Genomic DNA, 20,742 nt, shown 5'->3' on the forward strand with positions numbered 1-20,742 from the left:
CCGACCGCCAAGCTCACTCCTATATACCTCCCAAACTTCGTTTTGTGGGGGTATAACAATTCTGAATCACAAAACTTTCACTACCTAGGACGCTTAATAAAATAATGGATGACACCAAGAAACCAAAGAAGGGGCATCACTTTGTATAACAGCAAGACAGAGTAATGGGACCTGTGTATTTCATGTCAAAACATCACATTGAACAAGTGTGTAAAGTTTCCATCTATTACCATAAGTGGTTACTAACACAGAAGGTTATATACAACAGTAGCTGTTTGTAAAAGTTATATCCTTTGATCTCAGATGCTGACAACATGTTTGAAGCTTGAAAGAATTAGGCCTTGTAATTTTTGAGAAATCTGCTTATATGCAGAACTTTTGTGACTCAGCTGCTGATAAAAGGGTGACAATATAAACCCTTCTATTTGAAAAATTTCAAACAGATGAGCTAATTATTATTTTCCCTATAATGTACACTGCACTTCCCTTCCATGCCTCTGCCAATGTTCTGACACTACAAAGCATATGTTTGAGGGGTTTTGTTTTGGTCACTGACACTAAAAAATATTGAATAGTGTGAAGATAATACCTTAACAATTTTGGAGTAATTTGTGGATAAAAGTGTTACAGATAGACAAACAAGCTGACACATGGGACAGCACTTTTACCATATTCCCTTTCACCTTCATCAGGGAGACAAGTGAACATGCTATACTTACCTCATTACTTGATGTAAGAAGTTTTGCTATCATTTTTCGTACAGATTTCAGTTTTGTACTTGCTGCCTCTGATTCCTGTTTCCTGAGTGTTGCCTCTGTCTGGAAATTGTTCACTAACTGAAAATAAAAAACAATAAAATAAGCTGTTATATGCGTAAAATGTTCCCATACTTTATTGTCCATTTGGCATAATTTCCCTGTCCTGTCCTTTACATTTCTTATGTATCATGTGTAGTACTTTAGAGCTAGCACTAAATATGAATCACACCCCACTAAAATATTGTTTTAATGGCAACATATACTCACTTTATCTTTCTATATACTACTTACTGCATTGTTCATATGGGAGGTAATTTTATATCTATTCAAGGAAGAGTCATAGTTCTTTTCAGTTCTTCCATTGTATTGAGAGGGGCAAGTGATTTCAAGTGTGACAAAAGAGACCCTTCAAGTACTGTGTTATCTTTATTTAGGTCTTAGTGACCCTAATGGTGTATTCTATTAATGAAAATGTAAGAGATGCCTGTATTCATTACATCAAACTCTTCTATAAAACATCAGCTTTCAAACTACAAATAAATCATCATCACTTTAAAAATGACAGCACTGATATGATAGGGTGCCAAAGATTAAACTAAATATTTAATTATTCATATAAGTGTCTAAACACTTCATGTTTGGACAGCCTTTAACACCAAATTGGCGAGCAAGACAGACAAGATAAGGAAAATGAATATTTTCTAGGCACTGACTTTTTCCCGAAGGAAATAATTTCTGAAATGGATTTTTTTATCTTTCAGCAATATTAATTTTTCAAATTATATTACAAGGTTTCAAAGAAACTGTCAATCTGACTTTCAATATAAACAATAGCTATCATTAAAGGTGATTCATACCCCTACTAAAACCTTTGTTTGAAAAGGTTATAATGGTTGTCCAATCTTCATATTTATTCAAGAAAAGAGTTATGGTTCACATGATTTCCAGTTTATTTTGTTTTCATCTACCATTATATCAACTAACTGCAAATTCCCTTAACTGACTTTAAAGATATTGTCTCTAAAATGTGAACAAGAGGGTCATTGACCCTAAAGCACTCACCTGTGTAAAAGGCTTGAAGTATGTTTGTATATTGTAATGGTACAAGTACAGACTTAGGTTTATATAAATATCAACGCTCCAGCTGTTATGGATTCAGTGAAGAAGAAATTCAAAGTTTCATTTATATCAGTCTACATTATATACATGTCACACACGTGGGCATGGCCATTTTTGAACCTTGGACAATAATTTGAACAATTATGGTAGACAGTCAAACCCTGATATCACATGCCAAATATCCTTGTATAAAATTTTTAGAATCGGGTCTGCTGTTTCTGACAAGAACATTTTTAAAGTACTGTATATACTGTAGGCTTACTTATTTTAGCAGTGTACTAATAACAGCGCTTTTAGCGCTATCGCACGTGCGCTAATTCATGTCCACGCATTAATTTGTCCAAGAATTTTCATGTACATTTTCATTTGATGATGTTTTCTTCGAACTTTTGCAAATAAATACTCTTCAGAGCACTAGTTACACTGTTTGCTAACATTTAAGGTTTGAATGATATTCCTGTTCATTGTTCATATTATTATTTTAAATATATGATCATGCAAAATAAAATATTTAAACTTGTAGTTTGTGTTTTTTTCTCATAGGATCAAGTTTTTATCAATTTCTGTATCACCTTCGGGCATGTCCGTTATTGCAGTCGCTCATTTACGGAAAGGTGTGAAGGTTTGTATTAAGACACAATGCATGTAGGACAAAGGGGATCCAATGATTAAAATGTGTGACAATCTCGTTTTATTTCAGCAATAACAACTAGTATACAGAATATAAAACACGCAGGTTATTATAATTAAATATAAGAAGACAAGTTACGTAGGCAATATTATACGTTATATACTGTACGTAAACATAAAGCAACATCACAGTTGAAAGTATCATTGAAAAAATACAAGTATCATCATGACAAACTATCTTAAAGTCATACTTGGTACATGTTTTTAAGTTTATAGCTAATGGATTTTTCGATTGCGTCCATTAGACCTGTAAGGCGCCACCCTGTCATGACTGATTCTTTTTTCACATTTCTGTGTGCATCGACCAGCCAGGCAGCATGGATAGGTATAACACTTAAGTAAATAGTTTCAAATAAATCATAATTTCTTTAGCCCGCTAACAGTGAAAAAAAAGTTGATTTCATACTCAGGATGACGTATAATTACAGCAGAAACTCATTACATAAAAACATCCTGACGGTTACGTTTATTTCCGAAAATCTTCTTGAATCTCCGTAAATCTCCGAGAGCCTTATCTCTGAAAGCGCTACAATTAGAAATTAGCGGTCTCGCGAATGCGATAATTCACATCCACGCATTAATTAGATATTTCACCAAAAATTGCGTTTGCGCTAAATTTTTGCCGCGCTAATAAATGTACGCCTACAGTACATAAAGGGAAAAAGTGACAACCCCTGGCAGCCATGTTTTATGACAAATCTCGGGCCAGCAGTTTCATACAAGAAGATTATTAAGTTTCTACAATATACATATAGGGAAAAGTGACCACGCCCTCTGGTGGCCATGTTTTTTGACAAATCAAAATAATTTGAACAGTCTTGGTAGAAGGTTACATAAGGACCATTTGTCTGAAATTCAAAATAGAACAACCCTTTTAGGAGATGCTGTTTGAAGATTTATATATTTTTAGCTCTGGCTGCCCCTATGTGCTACCAAGGGGAACCGTTTGAACAACTTTGGGACCATCCAAGGAATATCCAAGCGAAATCCATTCAGTGGTTTTGGAGGAGATATTGTTTAAAGAAATTGTTGATGACGGACGGATGACTGGACACAGGCATGCATGGGGAACACAGGATGATTACAACAGCTCACCATGAGCATTTCTTGCTAAGGTGAGCTAAAAATTAAGTACAATAAGGGAATTTATATTAACAAGGTCAAAATCAAGGTTAAAGTTCATTTTGGTACACGAAACTGTGCATGTGGTCCAAATTTGAAGCTGTAGCATATGAAATGTGAAAGTAGGTCACTAGATCAATTTCAAAGCCAAAGTTCATTTCTGTACACACAACTATGCATGTGCTTCAAATCTGAAGGCTGTAGCTTGGGAAATGTGAAAGTAGGTACTAGGTATAAACCAAGGTCAAATTTCAATTCAGAACACAAAACTATGCATGTGGCCCAAATCTGGAGCCTGTAGCATGAGAAATGTGAAAGTAGGTCACTAGGGCAATCTCAAGGTCAAAGCTCACTTCGGTACACAAAACTATGCATGTGGTCCAAATTTGAAGGCTGTAGCTTAAGAATTGCAAAAGTAGGTCACTAGGTCAAAATCATGGTCAAATTTCATTTCGGAACACAAAACTATGCATGTGGTCCAAATTTGAAGCCTGTACCTTCAAAAATGTGAAAGTAGGTCACTAGGTCAATGTCAAGGTCAAAGTTTATTTCTGTACACAAACCTATGCATGTGGTCCAAATTTGAAGGCTGTAGCTACAGAAATGTGAAAGTAGGTCACTAGGTCAATCTCAAGGTCAAAGTTCATTTCGGTACACAAAACTGCACATGGTCCAAATTTGAAGGCTGTAGCTTGAGAGATGTGAAAGTAAGTCATTAGGTAAAAATCAACGTCAAATTTCATTTTGGAACACAAAACTATGCAAGTGGTCCAAATTAAATGTGAAAGTAGGTCACTAGGTCAATGTCAAAGTGTTTTCTGGTGCACAAACCTATGCATGTGATCCAAATTTGAAGGCTGTAGCTACAGAAATGTGAAAGTAGGTCACTAGGTCAAGATCAAGGTCAACTCATGTCAAGGTTCATCTAGCCACTCAAAAATATACATAAGGTCCAAATTTGAATGTTGTAGGTTATGATAAGAAGATTTTTAAAGTTTTTCACTATATAAGTCTATATAAACCATGTGACCCCCAGGGCGGGGCCATATTTGACCCTAGGGAAATAATTTGGACAATCTTGGTAGAGAACTGCTAGATGATGCTACAAACCAAATATCAAAGTCCTAGGCACTGTGGTTTTGGACAAGAAGATTTTCAAAGTTTTTCCCTATATAAATCTATGTAAATTATAAAAATAAACAAAGGGCCAAAAATTGTTGAACCAGTCTGTTTTTCAGGGGGACTCAACTGGGGTACCAATACATCATTCTGACAAAGTTTGGTCAAAATCCCCCCAGTAGTTTCTGAGGAGATGCGATAATGAGAAATTGTTAACGGATGGAAGGAAGGACGAATGGACGACGGACCACGGACGCAGAGTGATTTGAATAGCCCACCATCTGATGATGGTGGGCTAAAAACATTCATAATAGATCTCTGCTCTTCATTTCCATTCATTGTCATCTGTAAAAAGTCCCATTAAATTTAGAATTACTGCATTAAATGTTAAACAAGAGGCCTAAGTCGCTCACCTGAAGAAAACCTTTACTATCTGACTTTGTTTCTAACTAGGTTTAGTGAAAATTCTTTAAGCTGTTCATTAAAACAAGCTTTTTACCATATTTTGCTGTCATGCACAAAAAAATGCGTAAGCATCTGAAGAAATCATTCAAGGGTATTTCTAGTTTAACTCTACTGGCCCCTAAAAGTGGCGCCAAGTGCCCCCAATTTAACAAACATGGTAAAGGACCTTATAATGATGCTACAAAAAAAGTTTGATGAAGATCCATCAAGCGGTTCATGAGAAAAGTCATTTTAAACGCATTTCTATTTTTAAACCCAGCGGCCCTTAAAAGAGGCCAAGCACCCCAAAATGGGCAAATTTTAGAGAGGACCTTATGATGATATTACAGACCAAGTTTGATGAAAATCCACTGAGCAACTCAATAGAAGTAGTTGTAAAAACGTGTTTTTTTTTTTTGGCCCTAGCAACCCCTATAAGGGGCAAAATGCCCAAACCTAAATAAATTTGAGAGAGGACTTTGTAATGACCCTACAGACCAAGTTTGATGAAGATCAATCTTGCTGTTCATGTGAAGTTGTTTAAAGGTATTTCTAATTTCAGCTCTAGCAGCCCTTAAAGGGGCCAAGTGCCCCTGTTTGAATGAAATTGGGAGAGGACCTTATAATGATACTACAGGTCAAGTTTGATGAAGGTCCATCAAGTGGTTCATGAGAAGAAGTCTTTTAAAGGTAAATCTATTTTTAGCTCTAGTGACCCCTAAACATGACCAATGCCCTCAATCAAACAAATTTGACAAAAGACCTTATAATGATTTTCAGGTCTGATGAAGATCCATTAAGCTATTCACTAGAAAATGTTATTTAAAAGTATTTCTATTTTTTAACTCTAGCTGCCCCTAAAAGGGGCCAAGTTCCCCCAACTGAACAAGTCTGATGAAGATCCATCAAGAGGTTCATGAGAAAGAGTCATTTTAATGCATTTCTAATAACAGCTCCTAAAAGGGACTCATTTGAACAAAATAGGGAAAGCACCTTATAATGATGCTACAAACCATATTTGATGAAGATCCATGCAGCAGTTCATGAGAAGTTGTTTAAAGGTATTTCTAATATTCAGATCTAGTAGCCCTTAAAAGGGGCCCCCTTTTGTATACAAGAGGGCCATGATGGCCCTATATCGCTCACCTGTTATCATTGCACTTGTGGACAAGAAGGTCCTCAGAAAAAATATCTAAGTCCAAAAGACAGGAACAACAAAGGGAAGAAAGTTAACCAAAAAGAAAAAAAAAATTCTTACAAGGTACAGATATGTCAAAAAACACCTAAAAATTGGAGGTACCATCCATATTGTACCACAGAAAAGTGGTCTCGGTTTTTCCCTATGGCCAATAATAAAAAAGTTACTAAAAATAAGCTATTTATAGTAACGTAAAAGGGGAGTAATTAAAAAAAAAAAATTATTGTAAGTGAACAAAAGAAGGATCTGCCAAATAAATCTGTTGACATAAATGAAATTTCAGATCAGTATCTTCATTAGTTTTGGAGATATACCCATTTTAATTTGAAATAAAGGGAGGTAATTTGACATAAAATCAGTCCATAGTTATCTACCCTGATTGGCTCAGTCCAACTAATGACAATAATGAAATTTCAAATAAGTCCTATAAGTACTTACTGATATAAATCCATTTTGATTACAATCAGGGGAGGTAATCAGATATAAAATAACTCTGGAACCTACGATTGGATCTAACAGGTTTGAAATGGAATCCAAGATTTATTGTTGTTGAAGATATTTTGGAAGTTTGTATCAAATAAAACCATAAATGAAGTCTCTATATGGCTGCAAAAGCCAAAATAGCCAATTTTGGACCTGTAAGGCGCCATAACTCTGGAACCCATATTGGAATCTGGCCAGTTCAAGAAAGGAAGCAAGATCTTGTGGTGATACAAGTTGTGTGCAAGTTTGGTTAAAATCAAGTCATAAATGAAGCTGCTATTGTGCAGACAAGGTCAAAATAGCTAATTTTGGCCCTTTCAGGGGCCATAACTCTGGCACCCATAATAGGATCTGGCCAGTTCAACAAAAGAACCAAGATCTTATGGTGACACAAGTTTTGTGCAAGTTTGATTAAATTCAAATTATAAATGAAGCTGCTATTGTGCAGAAAAGGTCAAAATAGCTAATTCTGGCCCTTTCAGGGGCCATCACTCTGGAACCCATAAAGGAATCTTGCCAGTTCAAGAAAGGAACCAAGATCTTATGGTGATACAAGTTGTATGCAAGTTTGGTTAAAATAAAATCATAAATGAAGCTGCTATTGTGCAGACAAGGTCAAAATAACTAATTTTGGCCCTTTCAGGGGCCATAACTCTGGAACCTATAATGGAATCTGGCCAGTTCAAGAAAGGAACCAAGATCTCATGGTGATACAAGTTGTGTGCCAATTTGGTACCAATCAAGTCATAAATGAAGCTGCTATTGTGCAGACAAAGTCAAAATAGCTAATTTTGGCCCTTTCAGGGGCCATAACTCTGGAACCCATTATGGGATCTGGCCAGTTCAAGAAAGGAACCGAGATCTTATTGTGATACAAGTTGTGTGCAAGTTTGGTTAAAATAAAATCATAAATGAAACCACTATCGTGCAGACAAGAAATTGTTGACGCACTGACGGACGGACTGACGACGGACGACGGGTGATCACAAAAGTTCACCTTGTCACTATGTGACAGGTGAGCTAAAAATTGCTAGTGGGGAAAAAATGTTAAATTCGATCCCTCAAAAAAGTGGCAAACTGTCACTGCAAATTACTTACTCTACTAGCAGACTAGTTGTCAATTGTCTCAATTTTGACTTATTCAAATGCCACAACTGCAGAACAATACTAGATTCTCATGGGCAACATGTTGAGCCCGTCAGCTGTCAAAAGGACTGGGAGTTGCACAAGACACTCTGTCGCATTGAGGCAAACATTCATGCCAAATAAAACAAGAGGGCCAAGATGGCCCTAGGTCGCTCACCTAAGAAACACTCCATAACAGTGTAAAACATGTTTGACCTAGTGATTTCATGGAAACAAATATTCTGACCAATTTTCATTAAGATTGGACCAAAAAATTGGTCTCTTGCGATAAAACAAGCATTTTCTTATATATGACCTAGTTTTTGACCCTAGATGACCCATGTTCAAACTCGACCTAGATTTTATCAAGGCAATCATTCTGACCAAAATTCATGAAGATCAACTGAAAAATACAGCCTCTATCACATACAGAAGTTTTTTCTTTGATTTGACCAAGTGACCTAGTTTTTGACCTCAGATGACCCATATTCAAATTCGACCTAGATTTCATTTAGGCAATCAACCTGACCAAATTTCATAAATATCAACTGAAAAAAAAAGTCTCTATCGCATACACAAGATTTTTTTTTAATTTGACCTAGTGACCTAGTTTTTGACCTCAGATAACCCATATTCAAATCGACCTAGTTTTCATCAAGGCAATCACTCTGACCAAATTTCATGAAGATCAATTGAAAAATACATCCTCTATTGCATACACAATGTTTTTCTTCGATTTGACCTAGTGACCTAGTTTTTGATCCCAGATGACCCATTTTCGAAATCAGCCTAGATTTTATCAAGGTAATCATTCTGGCTAAATTTCATGAAGATCAGTTGAAAAATACAGCCTCTATTGCATACACAAGGTTTTTCTTTGATTTGACCTAGTGACCTAGTTTTTGACCCCAGATGACCCATTTTCGAACTTGGGGTTAATTTCATCAAGGCAATCATTCTGACCAAAATTCATGAAGATCAATTGAAAAATACAGCCTCTATCGCATACACAAGGTTTTTACGTGATATGACCTAGTGACCTAGTTTTTGAACCCAGATGACCCATTTTCGAACTCGGCCTAGATTTCATCAAAATAATCATTCTGACCAAAATTCATGAAGATCGATTGAAAAATACCACCTCTATCGCATACACAAGGTTTTTCTTTGATTTGACCTAGTGACCTAGTTTTTGACCCCAGATGACCCATTTTCGAACTCGGCCTAGATTTCATCAAGGCAATCATTCTGACCAAAATTCATGAAGATCAATTGAAAAATACAGCCTCTATCGCATACACAAGGTTTTTCTTTGATTTGACCTAGTGACCTAGTTTTTGATCCAAGATGACCCATTTTCGAACTCGGCCTAGATTTCATCAAGGTTATCATTCTGACTAATATTCATGAAGAAAAATTGAAAAATACAGCCTCTATCGCATACACAAGGTTTTTCTTTGATTTGACCTAGTGACCTAGTTTTTGACCCGAGATGACCCATTTTCGAACTCGGCCTAGATTTCATCAAGGTTATCATTCTGACCAATATTCATGAAGATTAATTGAAAAATACCACCTCTATCGCATACACAAGGTTTTTCTTTGATTTGACCTAGTGACCTAGTTTTTGACCCGAGATGACCCATTTTCGAACTCAGCTTAGATTTCATCAAGGTTATCATTCTGACCAATATTCATGAAGATTAAATGAAAAATACAGCCTCTATCGCATACACAAGGTTTTTCTTTGATTTGACCTAGTGACCTAGTTTTTGACCCGAGATGACCCATTTTCGAACTCGGCCTAGATTTCATCAAGGTTATCATTCTGACCAATATTCATGAAGATTAATTGAAAAATACAGCCTCTATAGCATACACAAGCTAAATGTTGACAGACGACGGACGACAGACGACGGACGACGGACGCCGGACATTGAGCGATCAGAAAAACTCACCTGAGCATTGCTCAGGTGAGCTAAAAAAGATTGCAAAAAGTTACAATATAAGTTATTTGTAGTAACAACAACGGGAAGTAAACCTTAAAAAAAAAAAAAAAAAAAAAAAAAAAAAATTCTAAGTCCACACAAAAATCCTTACCCCTACGACCAGTAATAAAGAAAGTTACAATATAAGCTATTTATAGTAATAACAAACTGGACCTTAAGATCATCAAGATTACCATTCTGACCAACTTTCATGAAGATACAGTCATAAATATGGCTTCTACAGTGTTAACAAGCTTTTCCTTTGATTTGACTCGGTGACCTTGTTTTTGACCCAAGATGACCCAGATTTGAACAAGACCTTTACATCATCAAGATTAACATTCTGACCAAGTTTCATTAAGATATGGTCATAAATGTGGCCTCTACAGTGTAAACTAGCTTTTCCTTTGATTTGACCTGGTGACCTAGTTTTTGACCCCAGATGACCTAATATCGAACTCGTCCAAGATTTTATTGAGGGTAACATTCTGACCAAGTTTCATTAAGATTGGCTCAAAATTGTTAACTCTAGAGTGTTAACAGTCAAACTGTTGACGACGACGGATGACTGACGATGGACACAGGGCGATCACAAAAGCTAACCTTTGAACTCTTTGTGCTCAGGTGAGCTAAAAATACCTACTTCTTATCAGATCAAGTGGAAAACTCTTGCATTCACATGGTCAAGGTAAACAATTCTATGTGAGCAAAGGTCATGTGCTAATTAACAAGTGTGCTAAGAAACAAAAACTATTTTTACTTAAATTTCAACAGTGGCCTTGACCTACAAGCATAGATCAAATATGCAACACAATGCCTCATCATGGGGAAGCTGCATGTACACTACTGCTCAATAGTGAAATTTGTATTAAGTTTCATTAAGATCTATGGGTTACTTTGTTTTTATAGGGGTATTTTTGAATTTTATAACAACTCTGCAGTTACTAAAGAGAACCTGATGAAAGATGTGCATGCACCATCACCTACAACCTGGTTTGTTGTGGAAACATTCTTTTGTTGATGATCTATAATAATTGAGATATAAGCTTGCTGATTATCCTTTACATAGTGTCTACACACAACATAGATGCTGGGGAAGAATACTTCTTGTTGCTTGTCATGACAAGCCAGATTGTGAAATTCTAATAAGAGCACTGCCTGCAGGTGCCATTGTTCGTCTGTTAAGTGCTGGACAATATGCAAGAAAAAAGTTATGGTTCTTGGACTACTAACTCATCTTAACTGACGCCAAAAAATGTATGAAGGTACAAAGCTACATTCAAGAAAAGAGAATTAACAAAAATCAAGCAAGAAATACTGATTTTCTATGTTAAAAAGGCCAATAATTCTAACAAAATGCAAGAGAGAGTTACTTACAAACCTAATGATAATAAACAAGTGTACAAAGTTTCAGCTTTTATAGAATTAAAGAAAAGTTCACCTAAATAATAAGAAATTCAAATTTTCTAAGTAAATAAAGGGCCATAATTCAAACAAAATGCATATCAGACTTACGGCTCTTGGCCTACGTACGCACCTAATGATGATAAAGTTTCAAAGCTGGTTTTCTAATAGTATTCAAGTAAAAAGGTTCCAAACAAAAAATTCAACCAGAAAATTCAAATTTATACTATAATTCTGACAAAATGCTAATCAGAGTTATGGTTCTTGGCCTACATAGTCACGTAAATATGATGATAAACAAATTTCAAAGCTACAGTTGTTATAGTTTTTTAGAAAAGGTCGACCTAACAAAAATTTTAACCAACGCTGACAATCAAGTGACGACAATACCTTGTAGATTAATCAAACACGCTGAAAATCCATCAGGTTCCACAAACCTTTTTGTTTTACCTGATTTCTTCTGTTCATTTTGTCAAGCATGAATGTTCAAAAGTTATTTAACAAAAAGTTATTTAACAAACATAAGAATATATAAATGAAATGTATTAAAGATTCTACCAAGAAGGCATTGTTGTCTTCTGGTTTACAACACTTACCTTTCTTAGGCCTTTTTCATAATGGTCAAAGAAATCATCAAGGGGGAATGATGCAAGTTCTTGCGGAGTCATGCCTGAGATAGAATCTTTATCCATCACCCACTGGGGCGGCAGAAAGTATCGTAAACATGTCCTGAAAGCAAATCTTCATGAACAACACAAATATTAAACTTTAAATGTACATACATTAAACTTATAAAATATTTTTCCAAAAGCATTAATGAAACATGTACATGTATTCCCAAAGCATAAACATTTGATGTTTTGTTCATAAAATCTTACAAATACAAATTTTCATTTTCTGACCAATAAATTTAGAAATCAGTCTTTATAGAAATGCACAAGCCATTTACCTGTAGCCATTAGCAATTTCTTCTATGAGCTGTGCCTGTTGGCCACTTCCTGTTGAAGAAGAAGGTGCCTCGGCCCCAGTGTCTTGTGATGATACTGATGTTGGAGACTGTGGTCCTTGAATCGGAGATTTAATCTTATCTTCCTGATATATACAAAATAAAATATGGAAATGGCAAATCTTTTAACTTATTCACCTCTACACATTTTTCTCATTACCTTCAATGTGTGTTGTAAATAAGTATACAAATGTATAAGTCAGGGTTAGACACTAACTTATTTGAACAAGGTTCCCAAAGGAATCTCTACTTTTTAAATCTGGGGGTCCTCCTCAGGCTTTGGGATCCCTCATAATATGATATATATAAAAACAATCCTCAAAACAATCACAACAGGTGTCTTATGAGAAGTTACGGTCGTGACCTTAGTGGGATTCGAACTCGCAACCTCTGTATTGAGTGGCTGACACCTTAACTCCTACAGAAGAATGTATCCAAACTGATATCAATTTAATACATGTTTGCCAATGTCAAGACAAGGTCTCGACTTTGGAGACACTTGTATCTTATAGATATAATCATTGTCAAGTCTACTGTGACAACCACTAAAAATTATATTAATATAAAAAAAAAAATTCTTGAAATTCTTGACTTCTCTTCATATATTTTAAAATATAAAATCTTAATATTACCTGGCATTTATATTTCCGATGATACAGAATTTATTGTAGTTTCTCTTTGAGGTTTGAAGATATAAAGTGTTAAAGTAAGGGAATTATATTTTTAGGCATAAAATTCTGTTTTGGATTACATTCACATTGAAATTCATATACAATTTCATTTTGATGTTTGAAAGTTTGATTTATAGTTAATAGACTTATCTTCCGAATCGGAATCGGTAAGTATTTATATAAAAAAAACAACCATCAAACTGAATAACACTACAAAAATAACGGATCGTAAAATTTCTGAAAGTGCAAAAAGATCGCTGAGATCGAGACTCGTAACCGACTACAGTATTCTTGTACTAAAAATTAAAATATTTTTAGATAATATTAAGTAATATTTTGATGATCAAACGGCGGTACATCACGGGTAACTTCCGCTGCAATTAACTCTTGGGGTGTCATAAAATATTTGGAAGCCGCGGTCCTTCTGTTTTGATTAACACTTCCCGTTATGTAAGGCAAAGAGCTATAAAAATAAATATATTTTATACTTCTTTGTGTAAGGCCATAAATTCCAAGCCATCGTAAACACAAATTGTTGTTCAGGGGAAATCTGCATGTATCACGCGTGACCTTCATGACCTAACACATTTAAAAATACTTAGATGTTAAATGGTTGTTATTTTTAGAACGAGGAAAGTCCCGCGAACCGGCCAGTTGTAAGAGGTTTTCTCAGTAATTTTCCATGACGTAGTGTCCTGCACATGTAGGAAAAAACCCTGGTGTCTTTCTTTGAAAAGTACCCGATATATTTAAATAGTAACCACATGATCTTGTACGTAAATAATGATGACGAAATCCCATATTTTGAGTTAGTAAACATCCGGAATTTGTTTCTTTAGGAAAAGAACGAAAATAAAGCGATTGATTATGAGACATGGGATAAAACGATTCTGTTCAAATGGCCGTTAATCGGTATTATACGTTTCTATCGGGTAACCGATAGACACGGGTCAATACGTTTCTGTTTGGTAATCGATAGATACGGTGATAAACGTATCGATGTGGGAAAGGGTTAAACTATTTTTCAAACAGGTATTTATCTTTTACGTTTTGGATATCATTGACCAAAAAAAATAGGTATCCAGCCGGAATCCCAGCTTTTAGAAGTTGGTGTTCCTTCTCAAAATTTGGGATCCTCGGGCCCCCGGGACACCGTTAGTGTCGAACCCTGTAAGTAAACATTTAAAACTGGAAGTTTCTTTTCAAATATTAAATAACAAAAAACTTACCTACAATACTTAAGAATTTTTGCCTGACAAATTCAATTTTCATCTTTTATGCATTTATAGATTAAGATTTTTTTTACTTACTTTAAACAGTCTTACAGTTGGCGCATTTTTATCAAACCTGAAAACAGAAAAAAGTAGTACAAGAAATCAGTAATTTGTTTATTAATCCATATATTTAATATTTAATCCAGAGCTCTGCTGATTGGGGCATAAATATGCCTACTCACAAGCATTATTGAAATGGGCAGTAAAAATGGGCAATAAAAAAACAAGAGGGCTGTGACTTTAGCACAACAAATTGTGTCACTGCTCTATCACAACCTCTTTTCCCAGATGCAAAGTCCGTCTTTGTCAGAGAAATCACCATCATCGTATTTAAAGTGCGCATGTTCTTCAAAAAAAACCCAAAAAACAAGATGGTCATGATGCTCCTATAGCACTCAACTGTTACTTGACCTAATGGAATCATCAAGAAAAACATTCTGACCAAGTTTCATGAAGTTTGGGTCATAAATGTGGCCTCTACAGTGTTACAGAGATAACAAGCTTTTCCTTTGATTTGAGTGGTGACCTACTTTTTGACCCTATCTGACCCAGTTTGAACTTGGACTAAGAGCCATCAAGATAAACATTCTGACCAAGTTTCATGAAGCTAGGGTCATAAACGTGGCCTCAAGAGTGTTATCAAGCTTTTCCTTTGATTTGACCAGATGAACTAAATTTTGACCCCATATGACCCAGTTTTGAATTTGGCCTAGAATTCATCAAGATAAACATTCGGACCAAGTTTCATGAAGATAGGGTCATAAATGTGGCCTCTAGGTGTTAACAAGCTTTTCTTTTGATTGGACCTAGTGACCTAGTTTTTGACCCCACATGACCTAGTTTCTAACCTGGCCTGGACATCATCAAGATAAACATTCTGTGTAAGTTTGTATCAAATCAAGGCATAAATGAAACCTCTATATGACTGAAAGGGCCAGAATAGAAAATTTTGTCCCTTTCAGGACCAGTAAATCTAGAACCCATGACGGAATCTAGCCGGTTTTCAAAAGGAACCGTTGTGACTTAATTTGTGTGTAAGTATGGTTAAAATTGATCTATCATGTTCACAAGGTCAAAATTATTAGGGGTGACTATTGAGGCCAATTTTGACTATTGCAATACTATTGATATTACTGAAAAACTATTGCGATACTATTCTATTGCAGGTTACTATTGCCATACTATTGCAATAGTTATGACCACCATGTTTTATACAGTAAAACTACCGACTGGAATTATTACACAGTTTAAGACACGGCACTGTTTATAATTGCTGATAATACACATTGAGATGTTTGTATAACTGAAATGCCAAATGGAAATAAACCTAACATTAAATATTGTTAACTTTTTTTCTATTTCTTGCCTTCCTTGGCTTTGAAACAATAAGTAAAACAATAAACCTATGCACGGTATACTCAAAGGAATCGGCCATTTTGTTTCGAATGTCAACGTGTTTAATAACCCAAAGCATCGAAAAAGACAAAAATTGACGGATCGGACTAAGGTGTACCAGCACTAAAGGGCCCTACCAAACAGTTTGCTGTATCATACAAGTAGCTTACTTTCTCCATGTCCATAGTACTTTTTCTCATTTAAGATTGACATGTTATTTAAATATATTTAATCAAAGTTTCTAAGAAACTAAATTTATTGATTATCTCCCAGACTTCTCAGTCCTTTATGGTAGTTTAATTCCGTGAGGGTAATTATTGAAATGGGAGACGTAAACATTTTCCGAGGTGCAAATGAAAGCTGGCTCTGTTTCTTGGTTTATAAATTATTAATTATATCTGTATTTACTAAAATTTCAAAACTATCGAAACTATCGATTGTTGAAAGAACTATCGGCAATTGTTATTGGATCATGACTTTTCTATCGATGCATACCATCGGGACACTCAGTATCGCAATGCATCGATATTTCGATGTATCGTTACACCCCTAAAAATTATTGGCTCTTTCAGGGCGCAATCAGGGGCCGTAACTCCAGACCCTAAGATTGGATCTGACAGATTCGTCATGGAATCCAAGATCTATTGTTGTTAATGATATTTTGCAAGATTGTATCAAATCAACCCATATATGAAGTCTCTATATGACTGCAAAAGTCAAAATAGCAAATTTTGGCCCTTGAAGGGGCCATAACTCTTGAACCAAAGATAGGATCTGGCCAGTTTTCTAAAGGAATCAAGATATTATGCAAGTTGTGTGCAAGTTTGATCAAAATCAACAGATTGGTATATGTCATCATTAATCTTTTTTTTTTTCAAAATACACCTAAAAATTGGATGTAACATGCATGTTGTACCACAGAAAAGTAGTCTCGATTTTTCCCTATGGCCAGTAGTAAACAAGAGTGGCAGACTGTCACAAAATACGCCCGTCATCGAACTTGGCCTAATTCAAGGGCCATAATCCAAGAGTGCCTGGGGCGATTTTACTGGTTATCAAACTTGGCCGAGATATTATAACCACAAACATTGTCAGCAAGTTTGGTGAAGATCGGATGAAAACTGTTAAACTTAGAAAGCAGACAAGGCTAAATTCACAGATTTAGAGTAATTCAAGGGCCATAATCCAATAATGCCTGTGGCAATTTGGCTGGTTATCGAACTTGGCTGAGATATCATGCCCACAAACATTATCTGCAAGTTTGTGGAAGATCGGATGAAAACTGTTCCACTAAGGGAGCCGACAAGGCTAAATTTGCAGTTTTTCGAGTAATTCAAGGGCCACAATCCAAGGGTGCCTAGGGCGATTTGGCTGGAAACTGGCCGAGATATTATGCTCACAAACATTGTCACCAAGTTTGGTGAAGATCGGATGAAAACTGTTTGACTTCGAGGGCGGACAAGGCTAAATTTGCAGATTTTGAGAAATTCAAGGGCCATAACTCAAGAATGCCTAGGGCGATTTGGGTGGTTATCAAACTTTGCCGAGATATTATGCCCACAAACATTGTCACCAAGTTTGGTGAAGATTGGATGAAAACTGTTCGACTTAGAGAGCGGACATGCTTTTGGACGCCACCTGCAACGGGTGTTCAAAATACGCCCCACTCTTTCAGATATGGGCATATAAAAAGTTACAATATAAGTTATCTATAGTAACAACAAAGGGATGTCGTTCTAAAAACAAGAGCTGTCACAGGAGACAGCGCGCTCGACTATTTCAATGCTGAATAGTGAAACTGGGTACATCTGAGGAAGCTGGAGCTGTCACTGGAGTGTTTAATGACTCAAATGTGGATGAGGATAATGGACAATAGCTTAAGTCTCAAAACATTGAATCAGTTTTAAAGGAACATAACTCATGGAAAACTTCTGCAAAACTAATGCACCATCTGTCATATCATGTGGCTATTAATTCAGAACAACTATTTTAGGTTTGAATCAAATCTATTTAGTAATACTGGGGGTACAGCAAAAGTGCATCGCAACTTGAACCGAAAGTTCTATTAGTAAAAAGAGGACACAACTAAGAATGTACTGGTGCCAGCATTATTGAACTTGTGTTGTATGATGTGAGTGATGATGTGGAACAACCATTTCAAGTTTGAATCAAATCTGTTTGGTAATAACATAAGATAGAGTGAAAGTGCATAAAAACTTTAACCTGGAACTTCAGTATAAAGGGGGATAATTCATAAAATATAGCTGACACAGTTATGGCCCTTGTGTCAAATGATGCAAGTGATGATGATGAACAATTATTTTAAGTTTGAATCAAATCTCTTCTGAAATAACAGAGATATAATTTTTTTTTTTTTTTTGGTTGGGTTTAACGTTGCACCAACACAACTGTAGGTCATATGGCGACTTTCCAGCTTTGATGGTGGAGGAAGACCCCAGGTGCCCCTCCGTGCATTATTACATCATGAGCGGGTACCTGGGTAGAACCACTGACCTTCCGCAAGCCAGCTGGATGGCTTCCTCACATGAAGAATTCAAAGCCCCGAGATATAGTGAAAATGCATCAAAAATAACATAAAATTCTAAGTTAAAAGGGGGAATAATTCATGAAATATTAGTACCAGAGGTATGAACCTTGTGCAATATGATTTGGATGATGATGATGAATAACTGTTTTAAGTTTGAACCAAATCCATCAAGTCATAACAATGATAAAGAGAAAGTGCATCAAAACTTTAACCACAGTGCGGGCGCGGGAGGACGCCAACGCCGGGTCGAGTAGGATAGCTCTCCATACTTCGTATAGTCATGCTAATGGGGGTGCCTCGTGGTGGTGAACATTTGTGCCAAGTTACATAAAATCTCTCCATGCATGAAGATGAAATGCTCCGGACAAAGTCATTCTTGTATCTGACCTTTGGCCTCCAAGTGTGACCTTGACCTTAGATCAAGGGGCCTGGTTCCTGCGCATAACACTCCATCTCATGGTGGCACATCTGTGCCAAGTAATATTAAAATCCCTTTAAGGATTGTTGAGTTACAGACTGGATAGGAGAAAAACCTTTATGGCCTTTGACTTCCAAGTGTGACCTTGACCTTTCAGCTAAGGACCCGGATTTTTGCATGACACGTTGTCTCATCCAGGGAAATATTTTTGCCAACTGATATTTAAATCCTATTTTGCATAACAAAGTTATAGACTGGACAGGAAAAAAAATCCTATTGACCTTTGATCTCTAAGTGTGACCTTGACCTTTAAGCTAGGAATCTGGGTATTGCGCATGACAAGTCATCTCATCATGGGGAACATTTATACCAAGTAATATTGTAATCACTTGATGGATGACAGAGTTATGGACCAGACAGGAAAAAATCCCTGTTGACCTTTATCTCCAATTGTGATCTTGATCTTCAAGCCAGGGGTCCAGGTTTTGCGCATGACGCATCGTCTCATCATGGGGGACATTTGTGCCAAGTAATATTAAATTCCCTTAACGAATGACAGAGTTATGGATCGGACATGAAATTGCAGACGGACGGACAAATGATGGACGGAAAAGCGCATTTCTATAGTCCCCAAAACTGGTTTTCAACCAGTAGGGGACTAATAAAACAGTGCTCAAAGAAAAGCAATTTTTAACTTCTTTCTTCTAATAATTAAAGAATATGGCATGAAGAAAACTTTTTTAAAGTATTTTTTCCTATATAACTCATATAACAAGTGAGCCCGGGGCGGGGCCTCTTTTCACCCCAGAAGCATAATTTGAACAATCGTGTTAGAGATCCACTAGGCAATGCTACATACCAAATATCAAAAGCCTAAGCCTTGAACTTTTCCCCCCTCCCCGGGCAGGGCCTCTTTTCATCCCAGGGGCATAATTTGAACAATCTTGGTAGAGGACCACAAGGTAATGCAACATACCAAATATCAAAAGCCTTGCAGTTTCAGACAAGAAGATTTTTAAAGTTTTTTCCTATATAAGTCTATGTAAAACTTGGGATCCCCCGGGGAGGGGCCTCTTTTTACCCTAGGGAAATAATTTGAACAATCTTATTAAGGGCCCACGAGGCAATGCTACATACCAAATATCAAAGGCCTAGGTCTTGTGGTTTCAGACAAGAAGATTTTTAAAGATTTTTCCTATATAAGACTATGTAAAACTCTTGATCCCCGGGGCGGGGCTTCTTTTCACCCCAGGGGCACAATCTGAACAATCTTCAGGGTTTTCCCAAGAATTTGCAAATGGGGGACATATGTCCCCCTAAGGTTAGAATTTATGGGTCATTTGAAATTTCAGGGGGAGAGTACTTAAAGTAGTGCATATGTAATGTAGTATACTTTATCTTGGTTTGTTAGGAAGATCCTATGATTGTTATTATACTAGTTTTGTCTGATTTGATCTAACATTTCACATATAAAATATCAGCCTTGTCTTAGAGCAGGTACTGTAAGGCTGACACATTTAGATTGCTATTTTACTTTTTTTCTTTCTTTATGAGTGGCAAATTGTCTTGAGTCTGCTATAAAGTTAATTCTTTAGAACGATTTTGACTGATCATCGTAGAAAGTACGATTTCACAACGTAAACATAAAGGCGAGAATTATAGAACCAAACAGTTTGAAAAAAAAAAACAGTTTCAAATTCATAAATTGATATTTTTTGTATGTACAAATAATGTAGAGATGGTACCTAAGGCCACGTATTCAACGACAACAACAACAAATCAAGTGCAAAACTGAAGCGCATATCGCTTATCCCACACTAACAATATTTTAACATAGCACCGTTCAGTAAATACGGGAACTTTTGACAGCGAAACCGGCTTCGTTATTTTGATGGATTAACTAAAGAAAGGTGATTGTCATTTCTTTTTAACTAACACAACCATTTTATTTGTACTAATGACCGTTTACATTATATTAAC

General features: G+C 36.1%; 1 protein-coding gene across 1 annotated transcript in view; it reads right to left on the minus strand.

Moving 5' to 3' along the window:
• LOC123533211 (ATPase MORC2A-like) overlaps positions 1-20,742 on the minus strand; it is a 361,550-nt gene that overhangs the window by 40,098 nt on the left and 300,710 nt on the right. The window contains 4 exon segments of the mRNA XM_053519548.1: positions 720-836; positions 12,047-12,179; positions 12,400-12,542; positions 14,438-14,474. Of these exon segments, the coding sequence (XP_053375523.1) occupies positions 720-836; positions 12,047-12,179; positions 12,400-12,542; positions 14,438-14,474 (430 nt within the window).

The sequence above is a fragment of the Mercenaria mercenaria genome, chromosome 12 (genome assembly GCF_021730395.1).
Source record: "Mercenaria mercenaria strain notata chromosome 12, MADL_Memer_1, whole genome shotgun sequence".
Classification (NCBI taxonomy): domain Eukaryota; kingdom Metazoa; phylum Mollusca; class Bivalvia; order Venerida; family Veneridae; genus Mercenaria; species Mercenaria mercenaria.